The sequence below is a fragment of the Dendrobates tinctorius genome, unplaced genomic scaffold (genome assembly GCF_039654945.1).
Source record: "Dendrobates tinctorius isolate UK_male_01 unplaced genomic scaffold, ASM3965494v1 ptg000059l, whole genome shotgun sequence".
Classification (NCBI taxonomy): Eukaryota; Metazoa; Chordata; class Amphibia; order Anura; family Dendrobatidae; genus Dendrobates; species Dendrobates tinctorius.
The window spans coordinates 11,424,632-11,449,399 of record NW_027361727.1 but is presented as its reverse complement, the minus strand read 5'-3'; the positions used below and the strand labels follow the sequence as shown (position 1 = coordinate 11,449,399).

Sequence of the window (24,768 nt, the reverse complement as noted above, 5' to 3'; positions counted from 1 at the left end):
TTACAGGGAATGCATAAAGCAATAAGGCTATGTGCCCACAATGCGATTTTTAAGCTTTTTTTTTCTGCGATTTTCGGCGCGAAAACGTTTAAAAATCGTGTACAGAACGCCCCCCATGCATTCCAATGGTATTCCGCACATGCTATGCTAATGCTGCGCTTTTTTCCGCGGCGGAATCGCATCGCGGAAAAAATCGCAGCATGATCATTCTTTTGTGCGGAATGCCATAGGAATGCATGAGAATTGCTTACTTCCCGCATGTGGCTATGCCCACCATGCGGGAAGTTAAGCGTCTCATGTGCGGTTGGTACCCACGGTGTGGAGGAGAGGAGACTGTCCTCCAGGCCCTGGGTACCATATCCCTGTAAAAAAAATAATAAAAAATAAAAAATCGGGGTATATTTACCTTCCGACGTCCCGCACTGCATTCCCGGCCTCAGCGTTCCCAGTAATGCCTTGCGGCAAGGTCCTGTGAGGACGTGGTCTCCCGAGATCGCTATAGTAACGCGAGACTACGTCATCACAGGTCTCGCAAGGCATTACTGGGAACGCTGAGGCCCGGGAATGCAGTGCGGGACGTCGGAGGGTAAATATACCCCGATTTTTTTTATTTTTTTTTAGCATTTTAAGGCTGGTTTCACACTTGCTTTTTTTTACAGCGCGTTTTCCCGCAAAAAAAACGCATTGAAAAAACGCATACAAAAGCATACAACTGCTGTGTTTTTTTCAAGCATTTTTATGAGCATGCATGAAAAAAACGCAGCGTTTTTATGCGTTTGTATGCGTTTTTAGTGCGTTTTTACCGCGTTTGCGTTTTTTCCCAACATTAGGTGGCCCCTCACACTAACCCAAACCATGACTTTACTAACCCTAACCCTAACCCTGACCCTAACCCTTAACCAAACCATACTTAACCCTAACCCAAACCCTAAACCCTAACTAACCCTAACCCTGACCCTAACCCTAACCCTGACCCTAACCCTTAACCAAACCATACTTAACCCTAACCCAAACCCTAAACCCTAACTAACCCTAACCCTGACCCTAAACCTAACCCTAACCCTGACCCTAACCCTTAACCAAACCATACTTAACCCTAACCCAAACCCTAAACCCTAACTAACCCTAACCCTGACCCTAAACCTAACCCTAACCCTGACCCTAACCCTGACCCTAACCCTTAACCAAACCATACTTAACCCTAACCCAAACCCTAAACCTTAACTAACCCTGACCCTAAACCTAACCCTGACCCTAACCCTAACCCTGACCCTAACCCTTAACCAAACCATACTTAACCCTAACCCAAACCCTAAACCTTAACTAACCCTAACCCTGACCCTAAACCTAACCCTGACCCTAACCCTAACCCTGACCCTAACCCTTAACCAAACCATACTTAACCCTAACCCAAACCCTAAACCCTAACTAATGGACAAGGCAACTGTTAGGTGGATTCATAACTGGCTTAGTGATCGGACCCAAAGAGTGGTCGTAAATGGCAGCACATCCAGTTGGAAGAATGTCTCAAGTGGGGTACCACAGGGCTCTGTCCTGGGCCCTGTATTGTTCAACATCTTTATCAACGATTTAGATGAAGGAATTGTGGGTAAACTGATAAAATTTGCTGATGACACAAAGCTAGGAGGGATAGCTAATACTAGAGAAGAGAGAGAGAGGATTCAAAAAGATTTAAATAAACTGGAGAAGTGAGCAGCAACTAACAGAATGGTTTTTAACAGGGAGAAATGCAAAGTACTACATCTGGGCAATAAAAATGAAAAAAGCATATATAGAATGGGAGGAATAGGGCTAAGTGACAGCACATGTGAAAAAGACTTGGGTATACTAATAGATCACAGACTGAATATGAGTCAACAGTGTGATGCAGCAGCAAAAAAGGCAAATGCAATTCTAGGATGTATTAACAGAAGCATACAGTCTAGATCACGTGAAGTCATTATTTCCCTCTACTCCTCTTTGGTCAGACCTCATCTGGAATATTGTGTCCAGTTTTGGGCACCACATTTTAAAAAAGACATCAACAAACTGGAGCAAGTTCAGAAAAGAGCGACCAGAATGGTGACCGGTCTGCAAACCCTGTCTTATGAGGAAAGGTTGCAGGATTTGGGAATGTTTAGTTTGCAAAAGAGAAGACTGAGAGGAGACTTAATAGCTGTCTACAAATATCTAAAGGGCTGTCACATTGTAGAAGGATCAACTTTATTCTCATTTGCACAAGGAAAGACTAGAAGCAATGGGATGAAACTGAATGGGAGGAGACACAGATTAGATATTAGAAAAAACTTTTTGACAGTTAGAGTGATCAATGAGTGGAACAGGCTGCCACGAGAAGTGGTGAGTTCTCCTTCAATGGAAGTCTTCAAACAGAGGCTGGACAGACATCTGACTGGGATGATTTAGCGAATCCTGCTTTAAGCAGGGGGTTGGACCAGATGGCCCAGGAGGTCCCTTCCAACTCTACGATTCTATGATTCTAACCCTAACCCTGACCCTAACCCTGACCTTAACCCTAACCCTGACCCTAACCCTTAACCAAACCATACTTAACCCTAAACCCTAACTAACCCTGACCCTAAACCTAACCCTAACCCTGACCCTAACCCTAACCCTAAACCCCCTTAACTAACCCTAACTCTAACCCAAACCCCTAAATTCCATGGTTAACAAAAAAAACGCATGTGCAAAAAAACGCATACATAAGCATGCCAATGCGCACATATGCACACCCATAGACTATAATGGGTGTCTTGCTGTAAAAAAACGCATTGCGCGCGCATGCGTTTTTTTGAGGCAAGTCGGACGCACCAAAAAATGCAACAGGTTGCATTTTGTGCGCCCGAGCGCATACCGCAAAAAAACGCATGCGCGGTAAAACGCGTACAAACGCATGTGTATGCGCACATAAGCGCATCCCATGCAAAGTATAGGAAAAAAAAACGCATGCGCTATTTAGCGCTAAAATACCGCGAAAAAAAACGCAAGTGTGAAACCAGCCTAACATTCTATCTTTTACTATTGATGCCACATAGGCAGCCTCAATAGTAAAAACCTGGTCACACTTGTCAAACACTATGTTTGACGAGTGTGACCAACCTGTCAATCACTTTCCAAGCGATGCTTCAAAAAAAACCTTGCGATTTCTGGGAAGGAGTCCGGTTTCCAGTGTGCGTTTTAACACGCAACGTGGGCCCACAGCCTAACACTACTGTTGCTGGCGAGTGGAGTTGCTCATGTGCCATATGTAATGGTTGAGGCTGCCAGTGGTGTCTGCATGTCGTAGTGCATTAGGTCATTTGGAATGCTGGTCTTAGTGCCATACATTTTTTCATCACCGTTATCTCTGTTTGGGTATGTGCACACAATTTCTTTTTCAGGTGGACCCACCTGAAGAAGCTCCCAAAATAAGTAAAAAGAACAACAATGTCAAAACGCCATGCTATGCATATGCTCCATCTTTTGTCACTTCTTCTAACTGCTTCTAAAGACATCACCGGTCCCTTCTTATGGCGACTACTGCTATTTTATATATAAAATAATTTTTTAAAGCCACTGCAAAAGATATCCCAAAAAAATGTAGAAGACACTTAAAAAAAAAAAACTCTGGTATTTTTATGATGTGTCTTTAGCTTCAAAAACTATGTGGGTACACCAACGTCCAAGAGGCGCAATGTGCTCATATATACCCATTGTATCTCACTGTTGGGCACTAAACCTGATGCAAGTTACTGCCCGACATACTGCCACATGAAAGAGGCTTATAATAGTTTAGTCCTCCCCATTCTTTTAAGTTAGTTTTCTCAATTTCATTTCTGTAGATTTAAATAACATTTTGTAAAGAAAGTTTATTTTATTATTATTATTTTTTTTAAAGCTTCGCTCATCTGGTGCACAAGTGTTACAAGACCTAATCTTTGATGTCAGTTCTGTGAGCTCACTGGATATATCTTCAAATGGTATGTAGTGTACAAGTGGGTAAAATAAAAGAATCATGTAGCTTCTACTCAACCTGGACGATGGATGCAAAACGGCGGGTGTTTGTGGGGTGGATCAGATTCATTTTGGGCTACCTGTCCGTATTGGACCATTTCTGTAAAATAGGTTTGTAGCTAATTTTGTAGTCGGTTTATAGAGAAAAATTACAGTATTTACCAATAATAATAATAAACTTAACCAATAAAGAAGGGGAATAATCTACTATAGTATGGTATCTGGGAAGGAAACTTGGGTGAGGATGTGGCAAATAATGTATGGACTCCTGAGGTGTAAACACATTTTACAATGATGGGTACTTTGCGTTTCAAACTAGCGCCTGGCAGGCTCGAAAGCGTTATATACTATATGGTGCCAACATCCACTAGAAAATGTAACATCTGACAGATATCGGCTGATCTGTGGGAATGTCCCGTTGGATGGGGGATGGAGGGGTCCGTGGCTCAGCTTGCCCCAACACAGAGGCCCACCGGGGGGATTCACCAGTTTCCTGTTGGGCCAATACGATCCTTTTACTAATGATTTACTTTATTCTCTAGATTTTAACTCTGAAATAGTAACACTGATCTTATCAGTTGGAAGAAGTAAATCCATAAAACATTTATCTCTGGGCAAAAACTTCAATTCAAAGTTCAAGTGAGTATTCTACTTTCATATCCTTAATCAGGTAATTCTGTTCTGTGGTAGTCAAAGAACATCTGAGCTTAAAGGAAATCTGTCACCTCATTTTCGCGCTGTATGTAAATTAGTTGGGTCCGGTCCGATGGGCGGTGTTTTTGCTCCTTCCCTCCACCCCTTCTTGGCAGCTGTACGCAGTATTTCAGGTAATTTCCATAGTGCTCATCCATATTTCGCGCATGCGCTTTGCAATCTCCACTTGCGCAGTATGCTTTGCCCAACTACAGGCAAAGCCGAAAAGCATTAGTGCGCATGCGCCGGTGAACTATGTCCCGGAACAAAGAAATGGCAGCAAAATACTTCCGGGACATAGCACTTCCGGCGCATGCGAACTACTTTTTTCTAGCTTTGCCAACAGTTGGACAAAGCATACTGCGCACACGCAAGTGGAGATTGCAATGCGCACACGCAAAATATGGACGTGAACTACGGAAATTAACTGAAATATTACGTACAGCGTCCAAGGAGGGGTGGAGGGAAGGAGCAAAAACACCGCCCATCGGACCAGACCCAACTAATTTACATACAGCGCGAAAATGAGGTGACAGATTCCCCTTAAAGCGAGTCTGTCACCCTCAAAACACTAATTAAACCATTTATGCAGGTATGTAGGGAACTTAGCCCCAATAAATATCATACATGTAGTGTAGAATTTAGTTGCAAAAAAAAAAATAATAATAATTTATTGCTTAGTGTTGGTGCACCCTTGGCTCAGTGACCCAGAGCTCAATTTAAATAATGAACACTGTCATAATTTTATTGACAGAGCTCAATTAAGAGCTGCCTGAGATCAAACAGCGCCTCCGCATGGACAAAAAAAAGGTTTTTTTTTTCAGTTTTAAAAAGAAACAAACAGAAAGCAGACGGTCCCCACATAGATCATTACGGTTCCATTTATCGGTTCTGTTAGTCTCTTTGAAAAGAAATAGAGAAATCTTCATGTGAACAGGCACTCGGTATCATTAAAATTGTGAATATTTATTGTACATCCAAATTTATATTAGACAAGAAACTAATTTATTTTATTGTAAAAACATTTCAACTTCTTTAACCCCTTTACCCCCAAGGGTGGTTTGCATGTTCATGACCGGGCCAATTTTTACAATTCTGACCACTGTCCCTTTATGAGGTAATAACTCTGGAACGCTTCCATGGATCCCGGTGATTCTGACATTGTTTTCTCGTGACATATTGTACTTCATGTTAGTGGTAAAATTACTTTGATATGACTTGCATTTATTTGTGAAAAAAAATGGAAATTTGGAAACATTTTTGAAAATTTCGCAATTTTCCAACTTTGAATTTTCATGCCCTTAAATCACAGAGATTTGTCACATAAAACACTTAATAATTAACATTTCCCACATGTTTACTTTACATCAGCACAACTTTGGAACCATTTTTTTTTTGTTAGGAAGTTATAAGGGTTAAAAGTTAAACAGCGATTTCTCATTTTTACAACATTGTCTTTTTTTACGGACCACATCACATTTGAAGCCACTTTGAGGGGTCTATATGATAGAAAATACCCAAAAGAGACACCATTCTAAAAACTGCACCCCTCAAGGTGCTCAAAGCCACATTCAAGAAGTTTATTAACCCTTCAGGTGCTTCACAAGAATTTTTGGAATGTTTTAAAAAAATCAACATTTTTTCACAAAAAGTTTACTTCAGATTCAATTTTTTTTATTGTACCAAGGGTAACAGGAGAAATTGGACCCCAAAAGTTTTTGTGCAATTTGTCCTGAGTACGCTGATACCTGATATGTGGGGGGAACCACTGTTTGGGTACATGGCAGAGCTCAGAAGGGAAGGAGCGCCGTTTGACTTTTTCAACGCAAAATTGGCTGGAATTAAGATCAGACACTATGTCACATTTGGAAAGCCCCTGATGTGCCTAAACAGTGGAAACCTCCCACAAGTGACCCCATTTTGGAAACTAGACCCCCTAAGAAACTTATCTAGATGTGTGGTGAGCACTTTGAACCCCCAAGTGCTTCACAGAAGTTTATAACGTAGAACCGTAAAAATAAAAAAAATCATATTTTTTCCACAAAAATTATATTTTCGCCCCCTATTTTTATTTTCCCAAGGGTAACAGAAGAAATTGGACCCCAAGAGTTATTGTGCAATTTGTCCTGAGTAGGCTGATACCTCATTTGTGGGGTAAACCACTCTTTGGGCACATGGCAGAGCTCAGACGGGAAGGAGCGCCAGATTTTACTATTATGGTTCGCAGGTGCCATGACCCACTGGGAGAGCCCATGAAGTGCCAGAACAGCAGAATCCCCCTTAAGTGACCCCATTTTACAAACTACACCTCTAAATGAATTCATCTAGGGGTGCAGTGATCATATTGACACCATGGGTGTGTCACAGAATTTTATACCATTCGGCAGCCATGCGGAGAGACTCAGGAGGAACGGAGCGCTATTTGCCTATTCAAGTGAATGAGTCTGTGCACATGTCAGTGTGTTTCCATGAACCGTATGTCCGTGGGCAAATCACGCTAACATGTCCGTTTTTTAATGTCAGCACGGGCCACAAAATATCCAGCACACATGTATACGCATAACACACATGGATGTCATGCATGTGACACGCATCGGTGCGGGGGAAAGAAGCATTACAGTAAGCGCTGTTCCCCGGCGCCGGGTTCTGAACACGGCTCTCATCATTCTCCCCTGCTTGTGCTGATCGCCGGCAGAGCAGGGGAGAATGATGATAACCGTGTTCAGCACCCGGCGCCTGGGAACTGAGCCTACGGCATCACTTCTTCTCTGGCGCCCGTCCTTGTGGTACTGATGCGGCACACGCATGGCACACGTGTGCCGCAGGTATTACACACACAGACACTGACATTTCCGCTACTGGAAATATCAGGATGTGTGAAAGAGGCATTATAGTGGATTTTTTATGTTTGGCAGTTGTCACTCACTAAAAGATGCTTTTTATTGATAAAAAATAGTTTTTGCATCACCACATTTTGAGAGCTATAATTTTTCCATATTTTGACCCACAGAGTCATGTTAGGTCTTGTTTTTTGCAGGACGAGTTGACATTTTTATTGATACCATTTTCGGGCACGTGACATTTTTTGATCACTTTTTAATCCGATTTTTGGGACGCAGAATGAACAAAAACATTTCATGAATTTCTTTTTTTTGGGGGGATGGGGTGGCATTTATACTGTTCTACGTCTGGTAAAATTCATAAAGCGGTTTTATTCTTCGGGTCAGTACGATGACAGCGATACCTCATTTATATCATTTTTTTAATGTTTTGGCGCTTTTATACAATAAAAACTATTTTATCTAAAACAATTATTTTTGCATCGCTTTATTCTGAGAGCTACAACGTTTGTTAGTTTTTCGGTGATGGAGCTGTATAGCGGCTTGTTTTTTTGTGGGACAAGATGACGATTTCAGCGGTACCACGTTTATATCCATCTTTTTGATTGCATGTTATTCCCCTTTTTATTCGGCGGTATGATGATAAAGCATTGTTTTTTGCCTTTTTTTATGGTGTTCACTAAAGGGGATAACTAGTGGGTCAGTTTTATAGGTCGGGTCATTACGGACGCGGGGATAACAAATATGTGTACTTTTATTGTTTAGATTTTTTTTCTCATTCAAATATTTATTTAGTGATAGAATAAATATTGATTTTTTTTCATTATTCTTTTTAAAATGTTTTTAAAATTATTTAAAATGTTTTTTTTTTTTTTTTTTAACTTTATTCTATCTTCTACACTTTGTCCCACTATGGGACAATCATTTTTTGCAGGCTGATCGCTTGTATAGCATGCAGATGAAGCAGCATCTGCATGCTATAGAAGCTGTCAGCGCTGCACTTACTGCACACTGACATGAGAGACTTTCTGATCATCACTGGGCATGACAGAAAGTTTCTTAGCTCTGGTAACCCGGATGTCGTCATGACGACATCAGGTTACCATGGCAACGATCAGGACACAGCATCACGCCGTGGGGTGTCCGATCCAAAGGCAAGAGGAGCTGTCAGCCCTCTGACTGCTCCCAGAATGCTGTGATCGTGTTCGATTGCAGCATTTTGGGGGTTAAAGTGCCGAGAGCGGCCCGTGACCGCTCCTGGTTCTTAGTGCAGGGTGTCAGCTGTGAGAATCAGCTGACACCTGGCCGCACACCTCCCGTGTGCGCGTCTGATCACTGAGACGTACTATTCCGTCCATAGTCCGACAGGTCTAGGTCACATGGACGGAATAGTACATCGGCTGTCAGAAAGGGGTTAATACACTTTCATCTTATTGGCTTATAAGCAGATGAGTCTTGATTTATCACAGAAGTGTGTGTTTATTTATTTCCTTAAACGTTTTTACTTCCTAAATCCAAAGTTAACTAGCTTTCCACATAGTCTTCATTAGAGATGGTCTAATATCTTGCTTCTGCACGGTGCCTTGAAGTCCTTTCTGTATTGATCTCCTTCTCCGGATGGCTCTTTCTGCTTTGCTCCTCCCTTCTCTCATTGTTAGAAATAGCAGCAGGAAAGAGCAAGAGTATACAAAGAACTCTAAAATGTAGAGGAGGAAGAAAGCAAGTGCAGTCTCAGGGAACGCAGAGAAAATAGGCTATGAAAAAGGAGGAAAGAACACGAGGAAGAAATACGTGCAGGATAGAAGCTGTGCTTATGTTTGATGTAATGGAGACCACAGTATCCTGGATGCACACAGAGCTCACATCCAGCCTATGTTACTGGGAGGGACACTCCCACAAGATAATATCTGAAACTTGGATCAGGCTTCTGACTGCATATCAGAGGGTTGAAAATGAATTAAGGAATGAAGAATAGTCCATCAAAGATATAGCATTTATGAGTATTTCTTCAGGTATTTTTATGTTCATTTGTTTTGCCATATTATACCCCCAGAACATACACTGCAAGGCTCAATTTCACTTTACGCTACCCGATCAGTCAACAAATGTCTGTATTTGCTGTATGTGATATTTATACATTTAACTCATTTACTACACATTAATACCCATAAGCTGCATCGAAATATATTCACTCTGCAAGAATTATTTTTCGTATAGTAACAGACTACATACTATAGATTATATTATGTTCCACCGGTCTTCATATTTTAGAAGCAGACTCAATAATCATTTTTTTTTCTATTTTAGCACTTCCGTCACAGATATACTTCACCGAATTGTTCAGTTGTTGCAAGATGACGACTGTGTATGTATTTACCATGCAAAGGTGTAAGCTGGGAAACAATAGAAATAATCTAGAAAGTTTATATTTATCTTGAGCACAGCCGGCCGACGACAGCGTGGCGCCAAGGATAGTTGTTTTGTGTCAGGCCCCCACAATAAAACATGTTGACCTGTCCTATATATAGGCCATCAATATAAAGGTCCTGGACAACCCCTTTAAAGAGGATGCCCAAAAAGATGAAGCTACCCACACTTAACAAATTACAGTGGGAAAAGGATGTGAAACGAGGCGTCCTTTAATATGTGTTTTTATCCTAAAAGATTGTACATGTTTAAAGCAATAAACACCGATACACACACTCCGAAGGTCCAGGAGCTTATTTTTTTTACAAACTGGCCAGGAATTTCTGGATGGTTAGAGCCCTGAATCTGCATCAAAAACACAGAGAAAAAGGGAAAAAGGCAGTAAAAAAAAATAATAATAATTGGCAAAAATGCAATGATCAAAACAGATCATCATTGCATACTTTGGTAGAGAAAAACACAGTGGGGAAAAAAGTCAATTTTTTTTTAATTTTTGTAGATTCACATTAAGGCGCTTTATTATTTTGTCCGTATTATGCTGCATATTATATTAATTTCTGGAATATTTCTCATATCACCCATTAAGTTGTTTTTTTTTTACATTATTATTATTATTTTTTTTTTAATTTAGACAATTAGTTCTCTTTCTCTGGCTGATTCGAGATTAAAGTCTGGGATCCATGTTATTCTGCACGCCCTGAGAAACAGCAGCAACCTTACCCAGCTAGACATAAGTGGGAATTCAATGGGAGACCCTGGAGCAAAACTACTAGCAAAAGCCTTACACATTAATAGAAAACTCAGGTACTTTCTAACATTGGATTAAACCCTTTTCCCTTTTATTTATTTTTTTTACATTTTTAACAACTTTTTAACTTTTTGTTAGTCCTTCTTGAACATGCGATCACTTCATTGCCGCGCACAATATACTGCAATACTTGCTGGTGCGATACCAGTACGAGCTATAATGTGACTTTTTCTTCCTCTTCTTGAACAGATACATTAATAATAATAATAAATGAAATATCACTGTATTCCTACTATTTATTTTATTGTGTTTGGTTTTCTTACCCACAACAGAACATTAATTTGGGATAGAAATAATACAACATATGTTGGATTCCTGGATGTGGCAAATGCCTTACAAAGGTAAAAATGCATATATTTTTTTTTTTTTCAATACTGCATCTAGGTCATTAATTTTGTTTTTTGCTTCACACTATAATTTTTTTACAGATTTTTTTTTTAAATCGGATAGTTTTTATTGAAGAAAATAAGAAGGATAACAATACATACATAGGCATGTATAAATATATCAGCAATATTACTTTTCTTTCATTTTTAGTAATACAAGAAAATCCCCCCTTAGAATCTAAGAAAACCTTCCCCTAACCCCCCTCCCCCGTCACGCTTACACGATCCCTGTCCATATAATACACATTTCTATAACCCTAATATCCTGTCTTTGAGGAGTTCCAGAGAGGCTAACCTAGGAAAGTCCAACCAGCCCCCCCATATATCCTCATAGCGATTCATTTTGCCTCTCTTCATATACACATAACGCTCCATAAGTATCACAAAATTGACTCTGTTCACAAATTCCTTTCTAGTAGGAGGATCTTCATCCAACCAATGTAATGTAATAGCCAAAATGCTATATGTTGCAAGGAAGACTATCACCAGTCTGCCCCATTCGTCCGTCGCCACCCCGTCTACATGCCCTAAAATACACGTCAATGGGTCTCGAGTAATATTTATTTCCATCACTCTCTCTATCAAATTCAAGACCACTATCCAGAATGCCTGCAATCGGGAACAGGACCATAGCATATGTAGCATATCGGCCTCCTCCATCGTACACCTCGGGCACCTGCAATCCATTCTCACACCAGCCTTTTTCATCCACACAGGAGTCCTATATACCCTATGTATGGTGAATAATTGCGACACCCTCCCAGACTCACTTATAGAAATTTTAGGGACGTATTGCAAGACCGACTCCCACTGAACATCCGATATGTCTCCCAAGTCCGCAATCCACCTAACTTTGGCCGCCAACGGATGTCTGTCCAAAAACGTGTCCAGCAATCCCTTGTAAGTAAGTGTTATAAAACCCCTAGCACTCCTCTGTGCCCCAAGTATACTCAACAAACTGTTCCTCTGTATCATTACCGGCGATCTTCTCCACTGCTTGTGAAATGCATGCCGCAGCTACAGGTACTGGTAGTACGTATTGCGTTCCAAAGGGAGTTCTTTCTTAAGTGCTTGGAATGTTTTGAACGTCTCACCATCCAACAGCTGTGACACATACCATATACCTATTCTTCTCCACTGTCCAAAATTACATAGATGTAGCTGTCATGATCCAGGTTGGATATGACAGAGAAAATGCACATGTAACCTTTTTTTTCCTGAAGCTGTGTGCTTTGTTGTGGTTTTTGCCCCCGGTGGTTATTGGGATTTTTGCACTGTGGTGTCCTTTGTTCTAAGTTTGCCCCCGGTGGTGGTGAGCGTCATTACACTCTGTTTCTTTAGTTTAGTGCACATGATTAATGCAGGTGTGATTGCTGGCTCTGCTATAAAAGAGTCACAGGTGTTGCAATCAGCGTTGGTGATAGTCCTCAGTTACAAGCAAGCCTGGGGGAAGGATGGAGCTGAAGGAGAGTCCCGGGCAGCTCAGTGAGAGTCCTGGAGAGGCAGCTATGGTGTCTGCGAAGAGGGCTGGCATGGCTTGGTGGAGTTGCAGCTATGTTGTCAGCAAGGAGTTCTTGCATGTCTTGGTGGAGTGGCAACTATGGTGTAGAGCTGCATTCATGATGCTGGACTCTTTTGCTGGAAAGCGGGACTCATATGTGGACAGCTGCACGCAGGTGGTGACTATGTTTGCTCCAAGGCTGCACTTTGGTGTTGGATCCGGTTGGAGGAAAAGATGCACGCAGGTGGTGGGCTCTGTTACTGGGAGCGTAAGCAACAGAGCAAAGCTAAGTGGTGTTCCCCTGTTTTGTCTCTTTTCCTTATGTGTGTTTAGTGCAGAGGTGGTATTAGTTTCCGCATCGGCCATTACACTAGAAAGGGGTAGGTGGAGGGCGAGCTAGGGTTTAAAGGTATCCTGAGTGGTGCCCGTTGCGGAACTGGCCTAGGGAACGTTAGGAGTGTAGAGACACTGACTCAGGGGAGTGCAGGAGGTCTCCACTTCCCCGTTCCCTATCACAGGGCCACCATTGTTATTGTTTCCCAGGTTTTCCCTTTTATTGTTTGAATTCGCCTTACTGGAGGCGGGGTTTCTAGACATACATGTATTTCCGAAATTCGCCTGTTGGAGGCGGCGTATCCAGCTGCACGTTTTATTATTTAAATTCGCCCAACTGGAGGCAGTGTATCCAGGGTCACGCGTGTCATCTAAATTCGCCCTGCTGGAGGCGCTGTGACAGTAGCATTTTGGTCAACCGCAGATCATACCAAATAGACGTATATCTCGTGTATTCCCCTCCACTGCTTGTCTTTTTCCACAATTTCTCAAGCAGCGCCAGTGTAGGAAACGTTCTAGAACTCGCCTGAAATCTGCCCGCCTCCAATGAAGCCAACAGTGGACCCTTCCCCACCATGTGAGATATAACTTTTCCCACAGAACTAGAAAATTTGTGATCCCCCCATCCCACCATATGTTGACATTGAGACCCAATGTAATATACCCATGGATTGGGGACAGCCAGGCCTCCGTGATCTTTTGGGCGCTGCAACAACTCTAGCTTGATACGCGCTCGACCTCCCTTTCAAATCAAATCTCGGAAGATGGCATTAATTCTATAAAATCTGTTCTGAGGTAACCAGATCGGTGCATTATGCAGCACATGCAAAAGCTGAGGCTTGAGTATCATCTTAATTAAGTTCGCACGCCCGGCCATTGTCAAGTTTAGCTTCCTCCCCGCCGCGATCTTCCGTTTAAACTTACACAATAGCGGAGCCAAATTAAGCCTCTCATAGTCCATAAGATTGTTTGATACCTTAATACCCAGATATGTAACTTCCTCAACTACCTGTAGTTGAGTTAAACAATCTCTATCAACAGGGGTCCCGCGTTCCAGCGGCAGCAGCACCAATTTATCCCAGTTAATACGTATCCCAGATACACCGGCATACTCATCAAGGACCGTCATCACTACCCTCAAAGAACCCCCCACATCCCCCCCAAAACAACAGCATGTCGTCGCCACCTTTTCCTCGTGTGTTCCATATTGGAATCGCGCAATATTTTGCTCCCGTCTTATTACCGCCACCAATGGCTCAATTGCTATGGGTTAAATGGCTGGAAATCTTTATTATAAGGCGATATTAGTGTTATTTTTTTTTCATGATGAATGTAGATTTTTGCACATAGTATTTGGACGTTTTCAAAATCAACAAAACTAGGTTATGTGAACCAAAAGCCAATTAATTTTTTTTCTTGATTTCTCCATCATAATAGTTATTATTCCTTATCCATATCATTCCTTTTCCCATGTTCTCCATCCGGCCCAGACCGTCATGAAAATTTCTTCCGTCCACCTTTCGTTTCTGCAATATTTATGCTCCACTTTGTGCCTCCATACAAATGTAATGCCCCCTTTGTGCCTCCACACAGTAATAATGTCCCTCCGCCACATGTCAAAACTGCCTAATCTTGCTCCCACGACAAGTGAACAGTGTACACCTCCTAGTCCGTAAACCCCACGGTTGGACACAATTAAGTGGTATCATCGCGATGCCTACTGCACCGCAGGCCACTGGTAGACCACAGACTTACCAAAGCAGGTAGTGGAGCAGAGAGTCAAGGGCTCTCTGCTCCACCATACTTCTTACCTGTATCTGTGTCTTGGAAACGCAGTGATTTATCCTCTGGACCGAGTCTTGGTGACTTTAAGACAAGCACCAGGAAGTTTGAAGTTTATGCTAATGCTGGCGCCGGAATCCCATCTCCTTCCCAAACTCTTACGCACTAGCGCCTAAGCCCTGATACTATTTGGTCAGTAGTGAGAAATCCGGTGTTTGGTACAGAGTAATCCCCAGAATAGTGACTATTGGCAGTCAAACGCAGCACTGATGACAGGACAAGAACATGTTTATGCTATGGGTTAATATTCTAAACAATTTAACATTTTTTTTTCAGGAATTTTACACTCCTGTCAATGCCCTTACCAATGACTGACCTATCACAGGCATATCGAATGAGTCCAAGAAAAACAGAGGAAGCCTTACAGCAGGTTTGTTTGGTTACTTTTTTTACTCCCAATGTTAAGACTTTTTTTTTTTACACTATTAATGTGCACGACTTCCCCTGTTAATTTTCCCTTTATTGATGTCCTAGAAGGATTTCCCTTTAAGCGTACGTGGATTCCTGCTCCGGCAGGCGCCATGTGTGCACGAATTACATGAACGGCCATCCACCGCCTGCAGGAAAAATGTTTGTCTAAACTAGCACTTCTAAAACTGTGGAGGTGGCATCACCCACTTTTTTTTTGTTTGGTGAGACTCAGCAAAAGATGCAGTTTTCGTAGAAGTGATCATTTGCTGCACACTCCTTTTTTATGACTAATATAAGTATAAAATGAGTTAAAGGGGTTTTCCACTATTGGATGAGATCATGCAGCTGCAGGAATGGGGAGCTGGCTGTCAGTTACAGCCAGACTCCACATAAAGAAGGCAGAGATGGTTCATTACCAACCCTTCCTTCCTGATCGCTATAGCCACAGTGCAGAACAAATGCTTTGTATATAGTATAGATGGCACTAAAAGGAGTTGTCCAGGCCTGAGACAAAAATCTGCAGTCAGACTGTTGTTGAATCGTAACAGAGTGTGGTCACATGCTGTCACAATGCCTTTGTATTGCTGGTGCAAGCAGGTAGACAAGTGACCACATGTATTATTTTTTCATAGTTGAAGTCACATGCCAACTTGACGTGTCTGGCTATTTTGGATTGACTTGCAAATCACATATGTGGTCACTTGACTGCCCACTCACACTGGCAATACTGGGAATTGTGACCGCATACGTACAGCACGCTGTCACAATTCAGTTACAAGGTGACTGCAGGTTTTTTTTTCCTAAGCCTGGACATCCCCTTTAATCCTCCGGACCCAGTGATCATTTGATCACCAGGTGCTGGGAGGAAACAGGATCTGCTGGGTCCTAATAGACTCAGGTAAACTCCGCAATGCAGGCAGGAGGCTGAATTAGCCCTGTAACTGGGGATAATATGCCAGCTCAAGTTACAGAGGAAATCAGATATTAAAAAAAAATGATTTAAATGTTTTAATGACCCACAATGGTTTTTCATGACCTTATGGGCAATACAATGTGTGAAATACATGAAAAAAATAAATACATTAATAAAACCAGGAAAAAAAAGAAAGCCACTGCCAGTCCGAATAGTATTTTCTAGCCCAGCACCCTTAAAAAAAACTTTTGTAACATATATAAAAATATATATAGAGATTTTTTTTTTTGCCCTACAAGTTATCTGGTTTTCCTTCCCTTACAACATCCTTACCCTCTATCCTTACTTTTCTTCAACAGATTCAAAATTATCTCATGAGGAACAATCAACTTTCCAATGACGTTACTGGACAGACCGCTGCATCTCAAACGGTAGGAAAAATCAAATGTATCAGACACGATGGCGGAGTTATAAATCTAGTTATCAAATTACTATTTTTTTTGTGCTATTACCATTTTGATTCAGTTTTTATTTATTTTTTTTATTTTTCAAGGCCAAAACTAGTAGTAAGTTCAGTGGACATCCCAGATCCAATTAATATTGTGTCTTGGGATATCTCTGTATAATGTTTTATCTGTTTGTCTAAAGTTCCAAGATCCTATACTAATATTTAGTAGGTGTAAAAATAATAATATTAGCAAATACCTCCGATTAGAAACGTTGTGTAGTTCTTCTGATTCGCCATGTCGCTTACCCCATGTGCAGAGCATTGCAGTAGCTTAGGTATCCATTAACAGCTAACTAAATGTCCCTATATGATTGGTCATAACCATGGATACCCAAGCTACTACAAATGCCCTGCACATGGGGTAAGTGACATAGCTAATCAGAAGAACTATACTACATTTCTGATTGGAGGTATTTGCTGATATTATTATTATTATTATTACACCCGCTACATATTGGGATAGGATCTTGGAGATAAAAAAAAACCTTTTTAAGCCAAGGAAATAAAATCTCACTGTTCTAAATTTTGTAATGAAATATTTCCTGTTCCAGATTCACAATCATCTCCTAAGGAGCCATCAGTTTTCCAATCGCGTTACTGTATACAACGCTGTATCGCAAAAGGTAACAAAAATGGAAATGACTGCGGAATTACAAAATCTATTTACCAAATTTATTTTTTTTTTTTAGGGGATTTCAAAACGTTAGTGCAGTTTTCTTTGAAGCTAAAACTCGGAGTGGGTTTGAATGATAGACAAGTCAACTTTTTATTTTTCTGCTCATCGGCACGGCGAAATTCTGCTGCATCGAAATTTATTTACGTTTTGTTTAACTTTCAAGTATTTTTTTTCCCCTCCAATGAAATACTGCATGTCTGCTCCCGGGGTCTTGTGATCAGAAATTAGTAAACATACCCCATTTTCTTTGATAATCCTGTAGCAATAAATTGAAGAGAGGTAGATATTCCTTAAAAGGTCCCTAGTCGATTTATGCTGCCCAAACAGCGGACAGCACGAATCAGCAACTCGCCGGATCACTGCAGACGCTGCAGTTGATTGACACGTCTCTCATGATGTACACACATGGGGTAGACCCGTCAATCAGCTAGCGTTGTGTGGAGAGAAGCCGACTGTTTGTTGATTGGCTGCAGTGGTGACAGCGCTGCATCCAATCACTGAGCTCAGCAGCTCGGGCCGTCTGTATCGTCAGTGATCAGCTCAACTGATCAACTTCAATTGTTGGTACCTATAAAGTCCCGATCTTTGTATCCCCAACACAGACCAAATACTCCAGATCGCCTCTACAATAAACTTATTCCCTGATTTTCCAGAAAGGATCCAGCATCTTGGAGAAGATTTGAATGTGACCCTGGATCCCTTGATGAGCTCCCTCTACAAGCAGATCAACGGTGTCATAAAAATGTCCGTCTAGCATCAGGACGTCTCTCCCCAAAGAAAGACCATTGGTTGATACTTGCAGAAACTTTTACCTCCAAACCAAAGACCAGACTCATTTCACAGCCTAGATCGTGTGAAATCATTCTCTGGATATTTGTTCCTGCAAACGGTCGATTCCACAATTTATGTGTAGATATATGTGTTCTTTCCATGAAATGCAAAAAAAGCTGTTTGTAGCCCAAAATGGTGTTAAAAAAAAGAAATCATAGCGCAACCCCCAAAACAAGCCATAGCTTACCCCAAAAACTATAGCTCACCCCCAAAACAAGCCATAGCTTACCCCAAAAACTATAGCTCACCCCCAAAACAAGCCATAGCTTACCCCAAAAACAAACTATAGCTCACCCCCAAAAACAAACTATAGCTCACCCCCAAAAACAAACTATAGCTCACCCCCAAAAACAAGCCATATCTCACCCCCTAAAAACAAGCCATAGCTTACCCCAAAAACAAACTATAGCTCACCCCCAAAAACAAACTATAGCTCACCCCCAAAAACAAACTATAGCTCACCCCCAAAAACAAGCCATATCTCACCCCCTAAAAACAAGCCATAGCTTACCCCAAAAACAAACTATAGCTCACCCCCAAAACAAACCATAGCTCACCCCCAAAAACAAACTATAGCTCACCCCCAAAAACAAGCCATAGCTTACCCCAAAAACAAACTATAGCTCACCCCCAAAAACAAACTATAGCTCACCCCCAAAAACAAGCCATATCTCACCCCCTAAAAACAAGCCATAGCTTACCCCAAAAACAAACTATAGCTCACCCCCAAAACAAACTATAGCTCACCCCCAAAAACAAACTATAGCTCACCCCCAAAAACAAACTATAGCTCACCCCCAAAAACAAGCCATAGCTCACCCCCCAAAAACAAACTATAGCTCACCCCCAAAAACAAACTATAGCTCACCCCCAAAAACAAGCCATATCTCACCCCCAAAAACAAACTATAGCTCACCCCCAAAGCAAAGCATAGCTCACCCCCAAAAACAAGCCATATCTCACCCCCTAAAAACAAGCCATATCTCACCCCCTAAAAACAAGCCATAGCTCACCCCCTAAAAACAAGCCATAGCTCACCCCTTAAAAACAAACTATAGCTCACCCCCAAAAACAAACTATAGCTCACCCCCATAAACAAACTATAGCTCACCCCCATAAACAAACTATAGCTCACCCCCATAAACAAACTATAGCTCACCCCCAAAAACAAACTATAGCTCACCCCCAAAAACAAACTATAGCTCACCCCCAAAAACAAACTATAGCTCACCCCCAAAAACAAACTATAGCTCACCCCCAAAAACAAGCCATATCTCACCCCCTAAAAACAAGCCATAGCTTACCCCAAAAACAAACTATAGCTCACCCCCAAAACAAACCATAGCTCACCCCCAAAAACAAACTATAGCTCACCCCCAAAAACAAGCCATAGCTTACCCCAAAAACAAACTATAGCTCACCCCCAAAAACAAACTATAGCTCACCCCCAAAAACAAGCCATATCTCACCCCCTAAAAACAAGCCATAGCTTACCCCAAAAACAAACTATAGCTCACCCCCAAAACAAACCATAGCTCACCCCCAAAAACAAACTATAGCTCACCCCCAAAAACAAACTATAGCTCACCCCCAAAAACAAGCCATAGCTCACCCCCCAAAAACAAACTATAGCTCACCCCCAAAAACAAACTATAGCTCACCCCCAAAAACAAGCCATATCTCACCCCCAAAAACAAACTATAGCTCACCCCCAAAGCAAAGCATAGCTCACCCCCAAAAACAAGCCATATCTCACCCCCTAAAAACAAGCCATATCTCACCCCCTAAAAACAAGCCATATCTCACCCCCTAAAAACAAGCCATAGCTCACCCCTTAAAAACAAACTATAGCTCACCCCCAAAAACAAACTATAGCTCACCCCCATAAACAAACTATAGCTCACCCCCAAAAACAAACTATAGCTCACCCCCAAAAACAAGCCATAGCTCACCCCTTAAAAACAAGTTCAAATGATGGAAAAATGAGATGAGTTTTGGGTCTCAGAAGATGATGATGCAAATTAAATAGTAAAACGGGCGTAAACTACGGTTGAGACAAGGTGAAAATTGTCCGATTTTCCACTTGTCTAAGATTTGGCCAAACCCAGATCTTACACCTTACATAAATTCGGCAACTTATGCAAACAACCCCATCCAAAGTGTTCAGCTATGCCCGGGGCTGCACTGATTAACTATACAGTCCGCTGACGGGCTCAGTCTTAGGCTGTGTGCACACGTTGCGGATTTGTGTGCGGATCCGCTGCAGATTCTCATGCAGTGTACAGTACCATGTTAGGCTATGGAAATGAAAAAACCGCTGTGCACATGCTGCGGAAAATTCCGCGTGGAAATGCAGCGGTTTATTTTCCGCAGCATGTCAATTCTTTGTGCGGATTCCGCAGCGTTTTTACACCACTTCCATTATAGGAATCCGCAGGTGTTAAAAAATGCAGGGGAAATCCGCACAAAATCTGCAGAAAATCCGAAGGGGAAATCCGCAGTAATTTCGCAGGTAAAACACAGGTCATTTTACACGCGGATTCTGCAGATTCCCGGGGAAAAATCCGCACACGAATCCGCAACGTGTGCACATACCCTAACGGTACAAAAACCAGGAGCTCTCACGCCACGCGTCGGTCCCACGTGCTGTTCACGTCCCTTTGATACTTTATTTTTTAGTTTTCTTTTTGATGTTTTTTATTTATAATATCAGTGTTTCATTATGGTGTTTTGTTTTTTTTTGTGCCTTTCCACTTCAAAATCTTCTCCAGCAAAGCATGCATTTTGCCATGATTTACTGTAGGTGCATTTTCTCATTGAAATGAATCAGAAGTTTGCCGCAAGCAAATTTGATGCAGTTTTTTTTATTTTTAATGTGGGTTTTAGCTCGCAGTCCAATCCAAAAATCAAAGTAAAAGAAGAAAAAAAACAAAAAAAAAACAAGCTCAGTGTGAACTTACCCAGAGCTGGCCGAAAACGGCGTGTGAAAACCAAAAGTTGCAACATTTTACATCGGAATACTGGAATAAAAGCTTTGATGAATTTGTCCAGAATTGAGAGTCCTCAGTGGTTGATACCTTTTAATGACTAACTGAAAAGATGGTAACACATTGCAAGCCTTCCAGACTACTCAGGTCTCTTCATCAGGCAAAGACTAATACAAAATCTGAAGTCACATATTTATGCACAATACAGCACAGAAAAAATGCAATAGATAAGACAAGTGACGTGAAGCAGAACTATCATTATGGGAGAGGGAGAAACATAAATATTGGACCAGTACATAGATAAGGCGTCTGGATGTTTTATAGTCCTCTGATTGGGGTCTCCTAATGTGTTGTGATGCCCCCACCAGGTCTTGAAAGCAAATTCCTTAATTGATGTACAAAGACATAATCCATGCGACACATTCATTCCAGCACTGAGAGTGTCAAAGGTCGTCATAAATTTATACTATATTGATGAATTTGGGCTTCTTGGAGAAGGGAGGGGGCGACTGGAGCTATGATTCATGGGAAATCCTACACAGGTGACCCGAGCTGGAGCACCACCCCCCAGACCAAAGAGCATGGAGGAGGTGAAAAACCAGCAGTGACAGGGTCTGGAAACAAAAACGGAATGTGAAAAACAGTTAACTGCAACTTTCTTAACTCCAGAATTTTGGTTCCGTTTGTGTTTATTGGTTTCCGCGGCCTTTACCAATACATGGTTGGAACACGGCCCCGGTGATATATGGTGGAGCAGCAGATCCAGACACGTCATAGAAATAAAAAGACCGTCCACCAGTGGCTGCCAAAAGCTGCAATCCCTCCATGAAGGTTGAGAGTTTGCACGTTTTGGCTGACTTTTTTTTTTTTTTTAAATCTAGTGTGATGTCCTGCGGATTTTATGTCCTTTCTAGTGTTTGTTCATCAGTCATGAGGAAGAGCAAGGAGATGTCACCCTGCAAAGGTTTTTTTTTTCCAGCAGTATTTTGATGTAAAAAAGCTTTGAAAAGTCTCATTTTGCTGCACAAAAATGTCGTCACTTTTGGCGTTGTACGCCATTAACCCCCAATTCTGACAAAGTGAGCAGCACGGGCGCTGACGACCTCCGCTTGCCAAAGTTGCGACAAGTGGCGCCGTTTGCTACGCCGTGGAGAAATAATAAAAAAGTTATGACTCTTGGAAGAAGAGGAGGTTAAACCCAAAATGAAAGCACAAAACCGAAGACTGGGTTTAAGCAAACTTTTTCTAACTTTCACCATATTTTAAACCATATCGCCTCCCGTTTTATGCCATAATATTTAGTAAACCTCTAAGTTTTGCACCTTACAAATATCTTTTGTATTTCGCCGTGCGCTAATGGGATTTCTATAGAGCTTGATGTGCAGAAAGCAAATAATGTAATTTCCACAACTGTCCAGGAGATGGCAGTACAGCGATGCACTATGTATCACAGGCTCATGTTTCAGGAGGTCACCACTAGATGGCAGTACAGCGATGCACTAAGTATCACAGGCTCATGTTTCAGGAGGTCACCACTAGATGGCAGTACAGCGATGCACTAAGTATCACAGGCTCATGTTTCAGGAGGTCACCACTAGATGGCAGCAATGCTGCACACATTAATGGATGTGGTTATTACAAGCCAATTTCTGTAATATTATTCCAAGCAGTAATGATAATATCAGGCCGAGAATAAACACAAATGAGATTTGAAGAACTTTAAACTTTATGAGCTTAGCAGATATTTCCACTTTTATTTTTTTTTTCCCCCTTATTATGAGACACACAGAACAATATTTTCAGCGGGGCCATTTATTGACGTGTTCTCCTTAATTCACACTAGTGTTTGAAATTCCATCACAAGAATAGAAAAAAAAACGAACTTTTCCAAGAAAAAGCTTCATCCCATGATCTAAACGGCGCCGGATGAACTCCATTAACCTTAATGGGTTCTCTCTCTTTCCCGGTGCTCATCACTTTAACAGGAAAAAAGGGGATTTTAACAGCAGCTTTTTATATTTTTATTTTTTTCTTCCCTGTAAAGATGATGGAACTTGTGACAGAGCGTCCGACAAAAGTGTGAAGCCAGCTGTAGAAATTGAAAGAAACTTAGAGGGGATGTCCACTACTTTTAAACTGTGTTCTAATTGACCCTGGGGTCGTGAAAAATAAATAATAATAATAAAAAAAAAAAAAACAAGAAAAAACCCATAAAGATGATGCTCCTCTACCAAATCCGCATTGCTCATTCATACTCGGCGCTGTGTTCCCCACCGGTCTCCTGGCTTCTTCTGGAGGGGGGTATCATGTGATCGCTGCAGCCAATCAGTGGCTTTATCCTTCACATTCCAAAGAGAGATGATACAATGTGCAGACAGCAGCCAATCAGGATATCAGAAGCAGCAGCGAGGAGACTGCAGGGGGAACACAGTGACATAGGTCCAGTAAGTGAATTTTTTTTTTTTTTTTCTACTTGTAATACTCCAGGGGCTCACTACAAAATCATGCACATCCAATGACAAGACAGGCCGGAGCCCATGGATGTGTCCCCTAATCCGGGCTGAGGCGTTGTTGTACAGATCTGTCACATTTTCTGATGGCTGAGACTTATCCCTCCTGATAAATGTCCATTAAAATAGCTGAAAGTTCACGTCTTGGCCTCTGCGCTGGTTTTCTTTTTTAAAGAATGTAATAAAATTATGGGCAGTAAACCGTGCAGTTCCACTGATGACCACTAGGGGAGCAGATGTTTTCCTCAAAATATTTTCAGTTTTTTCTTCTGTGTAAATTGTGATGTAGAATTTGAGCGCAGAACCTCAGTGCGACCCGTGACAATCCTGTGCGGTCAGTACAAGTCCACTCTGCTCTAACCTCCCTCCTCCCTCACCCACATCAACCAGCAAAGAATTACATCTGTGTAAAAGATTGGCTCTACAAGCCCAGAACGGGCCACCATTTGATTTAAGATGTTCTGTGTCATAAGAATAGAATGTGCTGGCTGATTATTTGTAAGAGAAGCTGCTGTGAAGCACAAACTGCTGCTCAGACAACTGAAATTCAGCTTTGGAGGATGTAACTCAGGATCAGTAATGTAATGTATGTACACAGTGACTGCACCAGCAGAATAGTGAGTGCAGCTCTGGAGTATAATACAGGATGTAACTCAGGATCAGTAATGTAATGTATGTACACAGTGACTGCACCAGCAGAATAGTGAGTGCAGCTCTGGAGTATAATACAGGCGGTAACTCAGGATCAGTAATGTAATGTATGTACACAGTGACTGCACCAGCAGAATAGTGAGTACAGCTCTGGGGTATAATACAGGATGTAACTGAGGATCAGTAATGTAATGTATGTACACAGTGACTGCACCAGCAGAATAGTGAGTGCAGCTCTGGAGTATAATACAGGATGTAACCCAGGATCAGTAATGTAATGTATGTACACAGTGACTGCACCAGCAGAATAGTGAGTGCAGCTCTGGAGTATAATACAGGATGTAACTCAGGATCAGTAATGTAATGTATACAGTGACTGCAGCAGCAGAATAGTGAGTGCAGCTCTGGAGTATAATACAGGATGTAACTCAGGATCAGTA

At 41.6% G+C, this 24,768-nt stretch overlaps 1 protein-coding gene across 1 annotated transcript in view; it reads left to right on the top strand.

The window, feature by feature from the left end:
• The window catches only part of LOC141092341 (capping protein, Arp2/3 and myosin-I linker protein 2-like), a 33,231-nt gene extending 10,734 nt beyond the window's left edge, over window positions 1–22,497 (top strand). Inside the window, exons 3-11 of the mRNA XM_073578406.1 lie at window positions 3,896–3,977; window positions 4,554–4,650; window positions 9,852–9,909; window positions 10,603–10,775; window positions 11,052–11,120; window positions 15,118–15,211; window positions 16,525–16,596; window positions 17,225–17,296; window positions 18,003–22,497. Of these exons, the coding sequence (XP_073434507.1) occupies window positions 3,896–3,977; window positions 4,554–4,650; window positions 9,852–9,909; window positions 10,603–10,775; window positions 11,052–11,120; window positions 15,118–15,211; window positions 16,525–16,596; window positions 17,225–17,296; window positions 18,003–18,032 (747 nt within the window). The 3' untranslated portion in view covers window positions 18,033–22,497. The remainder of the gene's footprint in view (window positions 1–3,895; window positions 3,978–4,553; window positions 4,651–9,851; window positions 9,910–10,602; window positions 10,776–11,051; window positions 11,121–15,117; window positions 15,212–16,524; window positions 16,597–17,224; window positions 17,297–18,002) is intronic.
• The last annotated feature ends 2,271 nt before the right edge of the window (window positions 22,498–24,768 follow it).